General features: G+C 37.7%; 1 protein-coding gene across 1 annotated transcript in view; it reads left to right on the top strand.

Moving 5' to 3' along the window:
- The window catches only part of Thsd7a (thrombospondin type 1 domain containing 7A), a 373,759-nt gene that overhangs the window by 278,014 nt on the left and 79,939 nt on the right, over positions 1 to 15,806 (top strand). Inside the window, exon 7 of the mRNA XM_051175692.1 lies at positions 6,194 to 6,388. Within this exon, the coding sequence (XP_051031649.1) occupies positions 6,194 to 6,388 (195 nt within the window). The remainder of the gene's footprint in view (positions 1 to 6,193; positions 6,389 to 15,806) is intronic.

The following is a 15,806-nucleotide window of genomic DNA, read 5'->3' as shown; positions in this document are numbered from 1 at the left end:
GACCAACCCAGCCCCCCTGAACATGGTGGTTAGTTAGTAGGCCTGGGAAGTCTATGGAGTCTCTGGTAGTGGATCAGTATTTATCTCTAACATATGAATGGACTTTTGGAATCCATTCCACATAGAGGCATACTCTCTCAGCCTAGACACATGGGGGAGGACCTAGGCTCTGCTCCAAATGATATGACAGACTTTGAAGATCCCCCATGGGAGGCTTCACCCTCCCTGGGAGCAGAAAGGGGATGGATGGGGGTTGGGGGCTGACATAGGAGGAGGGGAGGGAGAGGGAACTGGGACTGACATGTAAAACAAGCTTGTTTCAAATTTAAATTTTAAAAAAAGACGGGGGAAATGGTTAGTATCTCTGTCACTTTAGAAAAACATCTACCGTTTGTTACAAATAGCCAAAGCTTCCTACTTCTCAATTTAATTTAAAGAAAAACAACAACAAAAGCAAAGTTTTTGATCTGGGAGTATCAGTGTCATAGCATGTACCTAGCATTTATAAGGCTCTGGATTTACCACTAAAAATTAAAATTAAGTTTTTAAAAATATCGATGCCTAGTCTGAATGTTAGTCTGAGAATTAGCTACTAAGATGAATGTATACAACATTCATTAGACAAAAAGGTTATCTAGTAATGATTTGTGAAGGCACAGTTTTCACCTGTGCATATTTTCTGTATGAAAAGAAGTGCAAGGTGTGTCCCCCAGAAAAGCAAGAGTTACAAAGTATAAAATTCAATTTATGTGGTGGTCCTTTAAAAAGGAAGTCTGATTCCCCTCAAACCAGAAGAAAACAGATAAATCCGAGAGCAATATTTCTTAGATTTTATGTGTATGTGAATCACCTGAGGATATGTTGTAAGTGTACATTCTGATAAAAAGGAGAGGCTACATCCCAAGCCCACAGATGATTTATACATGCTGAGTATGGTTTGGTAAGGTCCTAGACTGTCAGAGTGTGTGACACCTGAAGAAATGTAGTTTTAAATCCATATGTAGTACATAGTCCACATCCAAAACATTTGTTTCCCTAATACAAGAGTCATTCATTTGTTTTTCATTTTATATACAAACTATTTATTATATATGTCAGCTATAGGCTCTAAGTAAAAGGAATTACACTTAAAAAAGAAGAATATTGGGTGCCCAAGATGACTTAACATATAAAGACTCTCTGTGCCAAGCCTGAAGACTTGAATTCATTTCCTCAGACTCCTCATATTAAAAGGAGAAAGCCAACTCCAATAAGTTGCTTATTTATTTATTTATTTATTTATTTATTTGCACCTCCAGAGTCACTACATGACATTTTTGTACTCACTCATCCATGCACATACACAAAATAAATGTTAAAAAAGTGACAAATGTTATGACCTTCTTTAATCTTTTTATTTTATTTTATATAACCAAGTCCATTTAAATGAAAACAAAAATTTATGGACAATATTTGGGAATTTGGGCGTCGTTCTTTCCAAACTACTCCTGCTGGTAAGGGGCGCTGTCACGGGGGGATTCGAAGAAGATGCAGAAATCCTGGCTATAGTCTATAAGGCTGCTTTGTCCAGCTGTTTTGAATGTAGGATCAACTGGTACTCTGTTTCAGGCGGTCTGGCTTGATCAAACCACACTAGTCTGGAAGGAATCCGCAGTTATTCATTTTCTGTGGAAACAAAAATAGACATTCTTTTCCCCAGTAACTTGAACTTAAATTTTGGAGTCAAAGCATTTTTTTTATTTAATTTATTATTTTACATGTCGATCCCAGTTGGAGGGAGGGAGAGAGGGAGGGAAACCTTCTTTAATCTTAATAACAGTTTCATTTTATCTTTTTTATTTAATATTTTTTATTTTACATATCAATTCCAGTTCCCTCTCATCCTCCCTACTGACCCCTGCATCTCATCCTGTATCCACTCCCTAAGAAAGGTGAGGCCTTCCATGAGCAAATATCAAAATCTGTCAAGTCATTTTGGGTAGGGCCTAGGCCTTCCTCCTGTCTCTGGTTAAGGGTGTATCCCTCCATGGGGAATGGGCTCCCGAAGCTTATCAATGCACTAGAGATATATCCTGGTTCCACTGTCAGAGGTCCCATAGACTGTCCAGGCCTTCTAACTGAGACCCACGTTCAGGGGGTCTGAGTCTGTCCTATTCTGGTTTCCCAGCCATCAGTCTGGGGTCCATGAGCTTCCCCTTAATAACATAATCTTACAGTGATTAAAATCATGATAAAATAATTATGCCAGTTACTGTGAATGTATTTGGTCAATAGAGACAGAATTTTGGCAGCCAGCTGCAGAAAGAACAAAATGTTTCATACAAAGTGGAATTTGTTACTTTTCTATTGCTGTAAAAACACCATGTCCAAGGCAACATATAGAGGAAGGGTTCATTTAGGTCTGTGTTTCCAGGGTGTTAGAAATCATGATTGTGAAATGGAGCAGAGTTCATGATGGCAGGAGCAGACACCTAAGGGCTCACACTTGAATCATGAGTGTAGAATAACACAGAGAAAGTGAAGCTAGAAAGACCTGGCCTTTAGAATCTCAAAGCCTGTCCCAAATGGCATACTTCCTCCAGGGAGAACATGCCTCCTAAGCCTCCCAAAAGCAATTGGAGGACAATACTACAATGCCTGCTGAAACAATGGGGATATTTCTCATTCAAACCATCACAAAAGCAAAGAAATTGTAAAGTCCCTGCTTCAACAGTGAGATTTGTCCGTGGAAGGAAAAGGAAAACTAGCTATTATGTCTGGGTCATGAGGCTTCGGTGTGCCCACAGAGGCTGTGATTGATGTGTGTGGCCTAGCCTACACAGGACCAGAGCAGAACAAATCCCCACACAGATCCTCACACTACTTAAATAACAGTTTCACTGTGAATACTGGACAGTAATGTCTGAGAAATAAGCGACCTTATCTCGCCTTCCTCCACCTCGTATCTGGCGAGGTGGAGGAAAGTGCAATATACACTCCAGAGTCATCAAAGGATTCTCAGAAATTGCACCTGATGGAGTCTACATGGTGCCACCAAAATTAAGCTATGCTGTTTGCTTTTTAAATTGAAAAATATTCCCCTAAGGAACATGTGATGAGTAAACTGGCTGATGGAAGGTAAGAGTAACTTGAAACATGAAGATCAATGTATATATCCCTTTGGTTACACTCTAGCAAATGGAAACCCATTTCTCAAGTCATGAAGTCTATTACAATAGTTACAACAGTATTCTTGGCACGGAGTCACAATTGCTGCAGAACTATATCTTTCTGAGTGAGATGATTGGAAACTATTAGAGAAGGCATGACTTGTCACGCTTGTTAACTATCAGCTGCAGTTTCTAACTCTCCTGTCATTCCATAGGATACTGGAAATGGGAAAAAAAAAAAGACAGCAGAGAGATATGACAATAAGAGATACTCTGCTTGTCCTAAGAAACAGCTCAGTTTAATAGATAAACAGTCATCATCGTTATTATTATATAAATTATAAAATATTAACTGCCTTACAACACGATAATGATTTTCTACTCGGTGTCTGTGTATCTACTTATTAATCATATTGTCTTATTGGATTATATGTGTAACTTCACAGCTAGCAAAGCAGTATTTCAAACATCAGAGTCACAAAGATAGAATGAGACCCTGTTGCCTTGGTTATAATTCTAATGAACCTCTCCTACTTAGTGAAGAGGTCTAATGACTTAAGATCTTACGAACTAGTGGATGTAAATGTACTTCAATTGACTTCTGAATTTTTTCTAACGCCTTTCAAAGTAATGGCTATTAACATGTTAGCACATTTCCAATTTACTACTAATTTTCTATCTCACTTTTCAAATATGTGATTAAAGAAGTATACAGTACAACGATATCCCTATGTCCCTAGGCTTCAACCAAAAAAAAAAAATTGCTTTGATTTGTTAGTGTAATGGTTGTCAGGAATGGCACAGTCAATATCCTTCCTCGCATGAATGTCTAATATATAACACTCATGATTTTTATCAATTCATCCAGGATTGTAGCTATGTTCTATGGTGAACAACAGAAAGTTTCCACTTATTTACATGGTATATTGTTTCATTCTACTCTGTGAAACTCAGGAGTTCATTTGTCACCAAGTCACAGGCTCCAGATTTGTTCCAGACTTCTCCTTTTATCCCATTTTCTCAGTCTTACTGCTTCTGCTTGTTCTTTATTCACAGTAATATTTTCCTTTTCCCTGGCCTTTTGTTTATCTCATTTCATCCACTCATCAAATATTAACTGAACATTGACTTAACTACTTTTTACTGTGACAAAATGCATGAAAAACAACTTGAAGGGAAAATTTCCTTTTTTTATTAATAAATTTTATTTAAATTAGAAACAATCTTATTTTACATACTAATACCAGTTCCCTCTCCCTCCCATCCTCCCATGTTCCCCATTAACCCCCCCCCATCCACTTCCCAGGGAGAGTGAGGCCTTCCATAAACAAACATCAAAATCTTTCAAGTCATTTGAGGTAGGGCATAGGCCTTCCTCCTGTCTCTAGTCTAAGGAAGTATCCCTCCATGGGAAATGGGCTCCAGAAGTCTACTCGTGCACTAGGCATACATCCTGGTTCCACTGCCAGAGGCCCCAAAGATTGCCCAGGCCTCCTAGCTGGCACCCTGGGGGCCTGGTTTGGTTTTACGTTGGTTCCCCAACTGTCAGACTGGGGTCCATGAGTTCCAAGTTGCTTAGGTCAGCTGTTTCTGTGGGTTTTCCCAGAGTGGTGTTAACCTCTTTGTTTATCACTCCTCCATCTTTGAAACTGTATTCCAGGAGTTTGGCTCAGTGCTTAGCTGTGGATCGCTGCTTCTGCTTCCATAAGCTACTAGATGAAGGCTCTAGGATGGCATTTAGGGTAGTCGTCAAGTTTAGTAACAAGAAAGGGCATTTAAGGTAGCATCTCCACTATTGCTTTGATTCCTAGTTGGAGTCATCCTTGTAGATCTCTGTATAATTCCCTAGTGTCAGATTTCTCTTTAAACCTATAACGGCTCTCTCTATCGATGTGTCTCTTTTCTTGCTCTTCTCTGTTCATTTCCCCATTCAGTCTTCCTGAAAGAGGAAAACTCATTTCTTTGGCTTGTGGTTTAAGAAATTTAAATCCATGCTCCTTGGTTTCATTGATTCAAAACTGATGATAACACAGAATGCCATGGCAGAAAGAGAAAGGGCTATCCAAATATGGTGTGCAGGAAGCAGAGAAGTACAAACAGCCTATATCCCCAAAAGACATGAGTTTCCCTGAATCACACAATTCTTCAAGCAAGGTGCCATCTTCTGAAGTCCCCAGATTCTCCCAAAGTAGCGCCACCCTCTGGGGATGAATCATTCAGTTCATTTGCCTGTGGGGAACATTTCCTATTCAAGCCACACATGTAGGCTACTTAATAGCACCTTAAGGTTTAGATCAGTGGGAGAGAGTGTTACATGAGGTTTTGTTTGCTATAAAGCAAACAGCTCTTTACCTAAAGACCCGTAGAAACTGGCGATGACTTTGAAGCACTTTGGTGACTCCCGCTTACTTCTGCACATTCTCTGTCTTGTCGCCAGTCCTCCGTCTTCCCATGTGGCCATCTTAAGAACTGGCATGGTGATTCTATTCTATCCTTTGTATTTCCTATGTACTTCCAATGGGGGAGTGGTAAGAACGAGGAAGGTGGCTCGTTACATAAAATTACCCTCTCGGGTAGTTACAACAGTATTTATAGACATATCTGTGAGTTGATACATGGAAACATTGACACCTGCTAAAGCTATCTGCCACTGTTTGTAAATCATAGTCCACACTGTGGAGGGCCCTCCACAATGAGGAGGGCAATATAATTTCATAATGCTCTTCATTGCACATTAACTTTAGAAATGTAAATATCACTTGTGGGAAAATACTGCAGGGTAAAAATATTTACAGCTGATTTCTGTGCCTCTGATAAATAAAGAAATCTCAATTATTTGGGAATTCATGTGTCTGTTTCTACATTTGCATTTTTCTGATATTCTCTTAGCATGTAATCATAACAAGCATGTCTTCTTTTTACTTCATTGTTAATTTAGAGTTAATGAGAAATTGTCTAACTCATTTGGACACCTGTCTTATTTCAATCATTCATTTTACGAGGGCTTAATGATGATAAGCTGTTGATGGTCATGTGTTTCCCAGGAGAGGAAGTGAACAGACAGCTATGCAGAGATGCGATCTTTCCCATTCCTGTGGCCTGTGATGCTCCCTGCCCTAAGGACTGCGTGTTAAGTGCATGGTCCTCATGGTCCTCCTGTTCACACACCTGCTCTGGGAAAACCACAGAAGGGAAACAGATCCGAGCTCGTTCCATTCTGGCCTATGCAGGTGAAGAAGGTAAGGTCTCTTCTGTCTCTTCTGAAAATTGATGGCCATTTACTTTTGTGTAGCCTGTATAAGATGACATTCTATGAAAATGAGCTGACAGAAATCTAGTAACGAATGACATTTAATATTTGCTCATGTGGTTTGATTATATTCCAAATAATTAACTTAGAAAATGGATCTTTAATGAAGGACAAATGATTTTTTTAAGGAATTTGCTTTTTTCCATTCACCTAATAATTCATGTTCCTTCTACTCCAAAGTTTACAAAGCAGGAGAAACTGAGAAATGGATTCTAAAAATCCAAACATTTCTTTTTTTCTGTTTCAGTAGTTAGTTTTTAGCCATTGACAGTCTAAAACTGCCATATATGTATAACAAGAACATTTACTTTAAATTTTATCATGGTATTGCATGGCTAAACACTGTGTATGCCCTCTACCATTCATATTTTTGAGCATTGGCCCTGAGATCCACAGAACTCAAACCTGAGCTCACCTTATGGGATGAATAAGGCATGATTGCCACAGATCACACCTCACTGCAAGCTTTATTGCCAAGTAATACAAGACAGTAATTGTCTCCGAGCTGCTCTCCAAATGCTAATTTGTCCTCTGTGTGACTGGGTGAGACAGTGTCAAACTCCTGTATTTCTGAAAGATAACAGAGGATTTGGAAAGCACAGGAGTCAAATTCACACTGAGGCGCATGCACTTTGGGGATGTAGGTGTGTCGCTGCAGCATGCCACACTAAATGACACTTCTCCTTATTCACATTTAGGGAGGATAGATCACAGTTCCACTTTATAGAAAGCAGACACACCTATTAATCACTGAAATTAATTGATTTTTATTGTTTTTATGTCATTTGTGCCTTTTTATGTTTTCAGGCATTTTTGTCATGGTATCTCATAATATTATTTAACAATTTTTGTTGTTATTTTACATAATAACTATGAAGATTACACATAATTACCTTGACTTTATTGCACAAGTGCAACATATTATGTACAAAAGTTACCCTTTGGAAATTTCATAAGTTTTATAGAGACCTCAAATAATTTCCACTACGGATATACCTATTTGCTTAGAAAATCGAAAACTTTTAGAAACAATACAAATTTTTGAGAAAACAAAACAAAACAAACAAACAAACAAAAAATATTACTTTTCTTTTGATCTCAAAATCACCACCAGCTGGAAGAGACTACCTACACACATCAAAGTCTATCAGCTCAGATTATGTCTTGGGTTTCATTAAAATTAGATCTGTGGTCACCCTCTTCCTGTAAATCCATTATACTTGGCAGACATTTGCTGTGTGAGTAGTAATGAGTGACTTTTCACCCGAGTCGCATAGCAAGGATTTTGCTGTGCTTGCAAATTTGCGGCAGATCATTATGTCTATAGATGAGACACTTCAGGCTGAAAGGTCTTGAATGTTTTAAAGGCAGAAACTCATGGTTAGTATTTGATACATATCATCTACTTAATTTGAAAGGGTGTGACTTCAATAATTTCTAATTAAGTCTAGTAGCTGCATCCTAACCCAGTCATCCTGGGAGGTTACAGATGTTTCTGTAGTAGACCATGAGAGTATGTATACAAACATCATGCTAAGTACAAAGCAGACTGAATATCTGTAAGTGGATGTCTTACTGTCTGTCTCTCTCAATGACATTTATAAAAACAGTATAATTGTGTGAGACACTTAATGGAGAATTCATCTGCAAAAAATTTCTTAATAACTCATTTGCTAGATATGAAAATATCATTTTATCTTGTGGGAAATGAGACTGTTATGATACTGAGCTTTAAAAAAGGTTTTATTTTCTTTTTTTTTTTTTAGAGAACTATATCTATAAGAAGTCTTAAAATATGTGCCCTTATTGGTGATATTACATTCAGAAAAAGTAGGAATTTTATTATTCCACAAATATTAGAGCTTGGAATGTGTCACAGATTTTTTTATGGAACCTATGTGATAATTTTATAGGAAAATGAGATAAAAGTGATATGTAATATTTAGAGACAAGATTACACATTTTTTTAAAAAGGAAAAGGAAAGAAAAACCTATGTGTAGGGCAAATGTGAATGTGTGGGGTCACTGTAACATAGTAGGAAGTCAGTCACATGTGCTGGGGATTGAACTAGGCCTTTGTGCTCTAACTTTGAGCTATATCCCCAGTCCCAGATCTTGTTTTCTGAGTCTATTTTACCATAACTATAACTGTTACTGAACTATAGGCAGTGGTGGTGTTTTGTTTATGATCTAACAAATAAAACTTGTTTGAAGATCAGAAGAGCAAAGCTAGCCATACTAGTCGGCCATAGAGGTCAGGATGTGGTGGCATACACCTTTAATCCCAGCAGCCACAATAGTTAGCCACAGAAGCTGGGTGTTGGTGGTGCACACCTTTAATCCCAGTATTAGAGAGGAATATAAGATGGGTGAAGACAGGAGTACAGTGTGTCCAGTCTGCAGTCATGCTGAGGACAGGATCACCTCATCCTTGGTGAAGGTAGGAAATCTGGTGATTGTCTGTTTTGCTTCTCTGATCTTCAACTGGAACCCCAATATCTGTCTCTGGATTTTCATTATTCATGCTACAATAAGGCAGAGGATTGACTTACCCCAAGGAATCTGAACATCACAACAAAACCAAAACTTTCAGAGACAAAATTATGTTTCTTGACTTGTCAAACAGCACCTCTAGCTTTTATAGATTACGTTCAGAAAAGAAATAAAATTACATAGTAAAATGTTAATAAATGTAGCTTAACCATAAAGACAAGGGGCCTAACCTTTAGCCATTTCTCTCTGGTTGTTAATGTGAGTAAGAGTTTAAATAGGGGAGTAGTATTTAATCTTTGACCTGATTGTGATTTGGTTTATAGTGTTCCAAATCTGCTATGGCAAGATCCTGGAAAATCCCTGATTTTGTGAATCTCCACCACCACTACTACCCAGAGATGAATGTTTTTATTCATGGGGCAGCCTACTTCCTGCCATAGAATAACGACTTACAGTTAAGGAGAGACAGTCCAGTCAGTGGGTGTTCTATCTGCAGGATAGCATGCTGTAGGGAGGGCCTGGAGAGACACTTCAGCAGGTAAGAGCACTTGCTGATAGTCTAGAGAATTATAGTTGGAGAGTTAACAACCACCTGTAACACCAACTCTGGTGAACCTGAAACTTGCTCTGGCTTCCCAGGCACTAACAAACACTGTAGTATGCAAACACACAAGCACACACATATAAATAAAAATAGAGATGTCTTTAATAGAAATCAATCTAGTTCATTTAGTAATCCAAGTAATTGGGAGTAATGGAGGAACTCAGAACCTCATATCCTAGACATTCTGCAATAAAAACATGATATTACTTCTGAGACACCTTGCCAGAAATCCATCTTACTCTGATTAGAAAGTTGCTATATAATCATAAAATAATGAATGCCAAATCTTCAGAATTGCCTATAAAAATTAATGAAATACAGAAGAAATATTTCCAATTAAAGGAGATCAACAATGAGCAAGATGCCTAAATGTACTGCTTGACAGTGAATTTAATCCTTGGGCTATGATGATTATTAGGGGATAGTTGCAAGTTTGGATGGGGCTAGGAGTACTGGGTGTGCTTATTATTGGAAGGATGCCTTACTTAAAAGAAATACACACCAAGTTGTTCAGAGTGATGAGCCTCATTCATCAACTTTTCATAAATGATCCATGAAAATAATTGTTGATTCTGTGATACAATTGTGAAGGTGTCTCAAAAAAAGAATTTGAAAGAAGTTATTTGTGTATCTTTTCTTCCCATACAATCTTAGATAATTCTACACAGCATAGTATCAGCAATACACAAAAACATGTACAAAATAATTCATGCTAAAATGCCATTTGAAAACCAAATCACAATTGGAAGCACATACATATACTCAAGGCATGAACACTGGAAAAAGTAGACTAGAACTTTTAAGTTAAACCAGGTGGAAACAAAAAGTTGCTAAAGAAAGCTCCATGGGGAAGTGTTTGCCATGCAAAAATGAGGACCAAACCCAAAACCCATGTTAAAAAAAAAGAAAAAGAAATCTAGGTATTACGGAACATGCTATTATTCCCAGAGCTAGGTCAGCCTTGGTGAGAGAGATCTTCACATACACAAGGTGAACAGGAACAATACCTGGGGTTGCCCCCTGAATTTCACACAAATGTGCACCTGCACAGACATGAATGCATTTGCACAAACACACATATATACAGATGGAAAGGGATACTTGCCTTTCTTCAGGTCAGATTTTTAGTTCTTGTTTTCTACTTGTATAAAATCAGTAACATCAGCATTGAATGATTTTTTAAATAAGCATCTTTATGATAGTATGTAAGCTAGAGCTTGTCCCAAAGCTACTTTAAATTTATGTTGTCAAGTTCCAAAAGAAAGAAACCCTGTAACAGTTGAATCTGGCATGCATTTAATATCAGTAGTGGTGTTAATGTCAGTAGTAGTTATATTAATGCTAATATAAGCATTAATAATAGATTTTCAGTGTATTTCATTTTGAATCTCTGTGCAGATTTACAACAAACTTCATTTATAAAGGTAAGAATGATGCCCTAATACCCTCAGACAGTGAAAAGTGGGAATACATTTGTTTTTACAAAGTTCAGAATGACCTGATATAACTTCACTAGCCAAATGTCAGTGTTTTGTCATATCTGTCGTGCAGAGAGAATAGATGCAGATTGAAATAGAATTATGCCAATTTTCTCAAATAATTAGAAGCCTTCAGAATCACATTTTATAGAGGAAAAACTTGGAAGTAGTAGTTCTATTTTAACATGTTTGTGTTTTACAGTTTACTGATTTTTTGATTATTAGAGCCATGAAGCAGCTGTGTTTCCTAGAGAATTCAAAGACCCACATATACAAGCATTATTTGGTGTCTAAGGAGACAGTGGCGTGTCCCCATCCCCCTGCTTCAGAGGATTTGAGGATGCTGCACAATAAGAACTCATCCTCCTATTTTGCTAATGCTCTCATGACTCAATTCTCCCTAACACTTGCCATGCCCTGGATAGGACTTCTCCCCAAGCTGAATCTGCCATGAGAGGATTTGGGCTGCAACAGCAGCTGACAGTAAAAACACAGTGTCAACTCTTCCTATCCTACACCATATCCCCTTCCTTATCTTTGCATACATGTCCTTCCTCCTGAGAATGCTGCACTCTGAGTTCAAACATGCCCATATGCTAATCCCCAAGCAATACCTAGATGAATTCGTTTGCACTTAGTTTCACTTTTGCTTAGATAAAATGATCTCTTCTTTCTCATCTCAGAAACTTGCTACATAAAATCCTAGCTCTTCTTAGCTCATCCCAGTGCCTCAGCCCAGTGTCTCTAAACCACAATGAATCTTGCTTCTCTTAATCATTATTAAATTGCATACCTCTCAACATAATTCTGACATTCCACATATAATTTTGCTCATGTCTCAGCCACTTTACCCCTCCTACTAATTTTCATTATCACATTACAATATCCTTGAGTGTAGTGAACTATTTCTAATCCCTTTAATGTCTCTTGAAGCACCCCACATGCATGCTGTACATCACACTCCATATACAGGTATCCAGTTATCATTTTTAATAGGGATACACACACACACACACACACACACACACACACACACACACATATATATGAGTATCAACAAAACATGGCATATCAAGTTGCACATCCCATGTACTATAAGGCTAGGCAAGGTGACCTAGTATGAGGAGTAGCAACCCAAGCAGGCCAAAGAGTCAGAGACAGCCCCTGTTCCCACTGTTAGAAGTACCAAAAGAGGATCAAGCATACATACCTGTAATTTATAGGCAGAGTGTCTAGGTCAGTCCTATGCAGGCTCCCTGGTTGTCAGTTCAGTCTCTGTGAGCCCCTGTGACTCCATGATAATTGATTCTGTGACTTTTCTCACTGTGTCCTTAACCCCTCAGGTTCCTACAACCCTTTATCTCCCTCTTCTGCAGGATTTTCCCTAATTCTGCCTAATGTTAAGTTGTGGATCTCTACATTTGTTTCCATCCCTTGCTGGATGAAGCCTCTCTGATATAATTGGGCTAGTCACCAATCTAGTCACAGGAGATGGACAGTTCAGACTACGTATCTGCTGTTGCTACTAGGGATCTTTTTAAATCTCATATCAGTTGTAAATACATCCCAGAAATAACAATTCCCTAATTCTCACCATACGCATTCTAGCAAAGCTTTGGCAAGACTGATTTGTACAGGAAAACTTATGCTTCATATCACATACTTTGATTTTTCTTTGTATTTACAGAATATGTGTTTGGTATATGCACCTGTGTATCTGTGTGTGAGTATGAGCCTGTGCACATGCACGCAATAGAGGTCTGAAAAGGATGTCTGGTGTTCTGTGTTATTGCTATGTTATACACTTGAGATGGTTTCATACTAAAGTTGGGCTTACTTTAGCAAGCACTAGCCATCCTCCAGTTTCTGTTTCTGGCATCACAGTGCTGAATTACCAATCACTCAGCTACACCCAGTATTTGAAATGAGTTCTGGGGCATTGAATTCAGGCCCTCATGGTTGCAGCAAGTACCATTATCTATTGAGCCATCTCCATAGCCCAATGCATCTTGTCTTAATGCAGAAGTTTCTCCTAATAGTTGGACCATTTTACATGTGCATAAATGTTTCATTCTTTCTTTATATTGAAGAGATATCTTTTCTCACATTTAATTATTTCTTTTTAATGAATATAGATCTTTTTCTCACATAATATGTCCTGATTAAAGTTTCTTCCCTCTTTAACTCCTCTTAGCTCTCCAACACCTCCTCTTTAAAGGTTTATTTATCTAACAGAAGGTTTATAAGGTCCTTCAATCTCTTTCCTGTTGCTGAAATTATTAAAAAATATCTAAGTAACAGTTTTAGTGTAACGCTTATATTTTTACATATAAGAGGGCATTTTAAAATTCACTTATTACTAATTTTGTCAGAGTTCACATTTTATAATTTCTCCAAGACTATGGAAATACTCCCAAAGGTCCAAAATTGGGTTTTCCCATAAATAATAGACACTTTCAAGATTATATTGATCAATTTTTCTAACATAAAATTATTTCACAAACAACATAGTGATGCTGTAGTGACAGATTGCACCAAACCATACCTGTAAAATTGCAATGTTGTAAGGATACTCCCTTAACCTAGAGATAGGAGGGAGAGCCTAGGCCCTACTCCAAATAATTTGACAGATTTTGATGATCCCTCCTGGAAGGCATCACCCTACATGTGGAGTGGGTTGAGAATAGAATGGGAGGGGGTCAGGAGGCATGAGAGGATGAGTGGGTGAGGGAACTGGGATCAATACATAAGAAAAAAATAATATTTAAAAAAAAAGATAAAAGGACCTCACTAGAGCTTATCCTTGCAAGGATCCTACATCAGACCCAAAATGCTGATGTGGCTTTAATGTGGATTAGGGAGAGAAAGTAAATAGCCTTTATGTCTATAAACTTAACAGCTCTCTTGTAGTTCCTTGACATGTTATGCTGATGTTGTAGAAGTTATCTTCTCCCTATCATTTTTCCCCTAAGCCAAGCAGTCAATTCAAGTGTCAAAAGCAATTCAGAGTTTTAAAATCAGTTCTAAAAGTATATTATTTTTACAGTGAAAATGTTCAGAAATTTAACATTTTATCACAAATTTTAGTATTAAATGTAAAGGAATTGTTCAATAATTTTATACACACACACACAAACACACACACACACACGCACATATATATATATATGAGATTGCTATGGAGTTTTTTAAGGTTGAATACATCTAGCACCTGGAGGAAGGAACTTTGGGCATGCTCACTTAAGTCTCCCCAATACAATTAATGTGTTTTAGAATTCAGTATATTCAAATCCTAAAAGTCCATACAAGGGTTTTCAGGGTCATCCAGCAGTATGATAGAGGACAGGGTATTATGTTTACAGATGTCTTACCTTCATGAAGCACAGATGCTAATAAAAATGTTTAAGATAGGTTGTTTTGATGTTGGAACCACATTCACCAATGCAGAAATGCTTCTAAATTATTATTAACAAACTGCCAATTGATTAACTGCTGACCAGAGGGAAGTCTGAAAATATCTACAATCTCTGGAGATCATCTCTGATGTTGCCACTGGAATCAAATCATCAATGAGGTTAGCGATGAATCTCCAATTCCTGCCTTTATATTTTTACAATTGTTTTAAAAAGAATATAATCATCCTGCGTTCCTCATTAATACACTGGTCACATCATTTCAGATACTTGCGTTTATACATTTATTCACTTGGCTTCTGTGAACACAAATTAAAATCCAGCCTATAAAGTTCACACAATAAGGCTGGCACAAAAATAATTCCAGAGTGTTAGCCCTCACATCACAATTTACCAGTTAGAGTTGTTCTAGCTTACCATTTAATATCTCCAGTTTATTGCTTTGTACCTTGAATGCATTTCTGAAACACAGCAGCTAAGCAGAAGTTATGGCATAGTTGTCATTGCCTATAGTGATCATGAACATTGTTGTTCTGGCTGAAATAACAGTCCTATATATACAGAAGCAATAAAGTCAGCTAAAGACCATTTGGAAACAATAAATCCTAGTTGTTTGCTTAAGACTTTTAATATATCTCTGGTGTATTTAAAATCCCATCCAGACTTGGGGAAGTGTCTCCATAATAAAATACTTGCCTACCATGTGGACACCCACAATTACTTCCCCCAAAACTAAAAGGAAGTGTGTGTGTGTGTGTGTGTGTGTGTGTGTGTGTGTGTGTGTGTGTGTGTACTTGCAATTGAATGCAGTCCTGAGGCACCAGATCCCCTGTGATTTATAGGCCGGTGTGAGCTGTCTGATATGAGAACTGAGAACCAAACTGAGATCCTCTACAAGATGAGTATATGCTCTTAATGGCTGAGCCATCTCTCTAGGTCTTGGGACAAAACTGTATTAAAAATTTGATATTAGGCTGGCAAGAAGACTCAATGGGTAAAGGTACTTGCCCCCAAACGTGATGACCTGAATTCAGTTTGGGACTCATATTGTGAAAAGCAAGAACTAACTCCCACAACTTTGCATTTGATATACACCATGATGACATGTGCATACCCAACCTAATATATAAATAAATGCACACAAATGAACAAATGTAATAATTTTAATAAAAAATGATGTCCCCAACATCTTTGCTATCACAGACAGTGACACTATGAAAAACACCAACTTTGATGGTTCAAAATGACTGAAAAGATCTGCACTCTGAGTAGAACAATTTAAATTATCTTTTCTTGTAATTTTTACAAACCACTTCTTTCTCTTTGGAACACACAAACTAATGGTGCATTGCACAGCCA

This window comes from Phodopus roborovskii, unplaced genomic scaffold, assembly GCF_943737965.1.
Source record: "Phodopus roborovskii unplaced genomic scaffold, PHOROB, whole genome shotgun sequence".
Classification (NCBI taxonomy): Eukaryota; Metazoa; Chordata; class Mammalia; order Rodentia; family Cricetidae; genus Phodopus; species Phodopus roborovskii.
The sequence above is the reverse complement of the archived record's forward strand: the minus strand, read 5'-3'. Positions and strand labels throughout refer to the sequence as shown.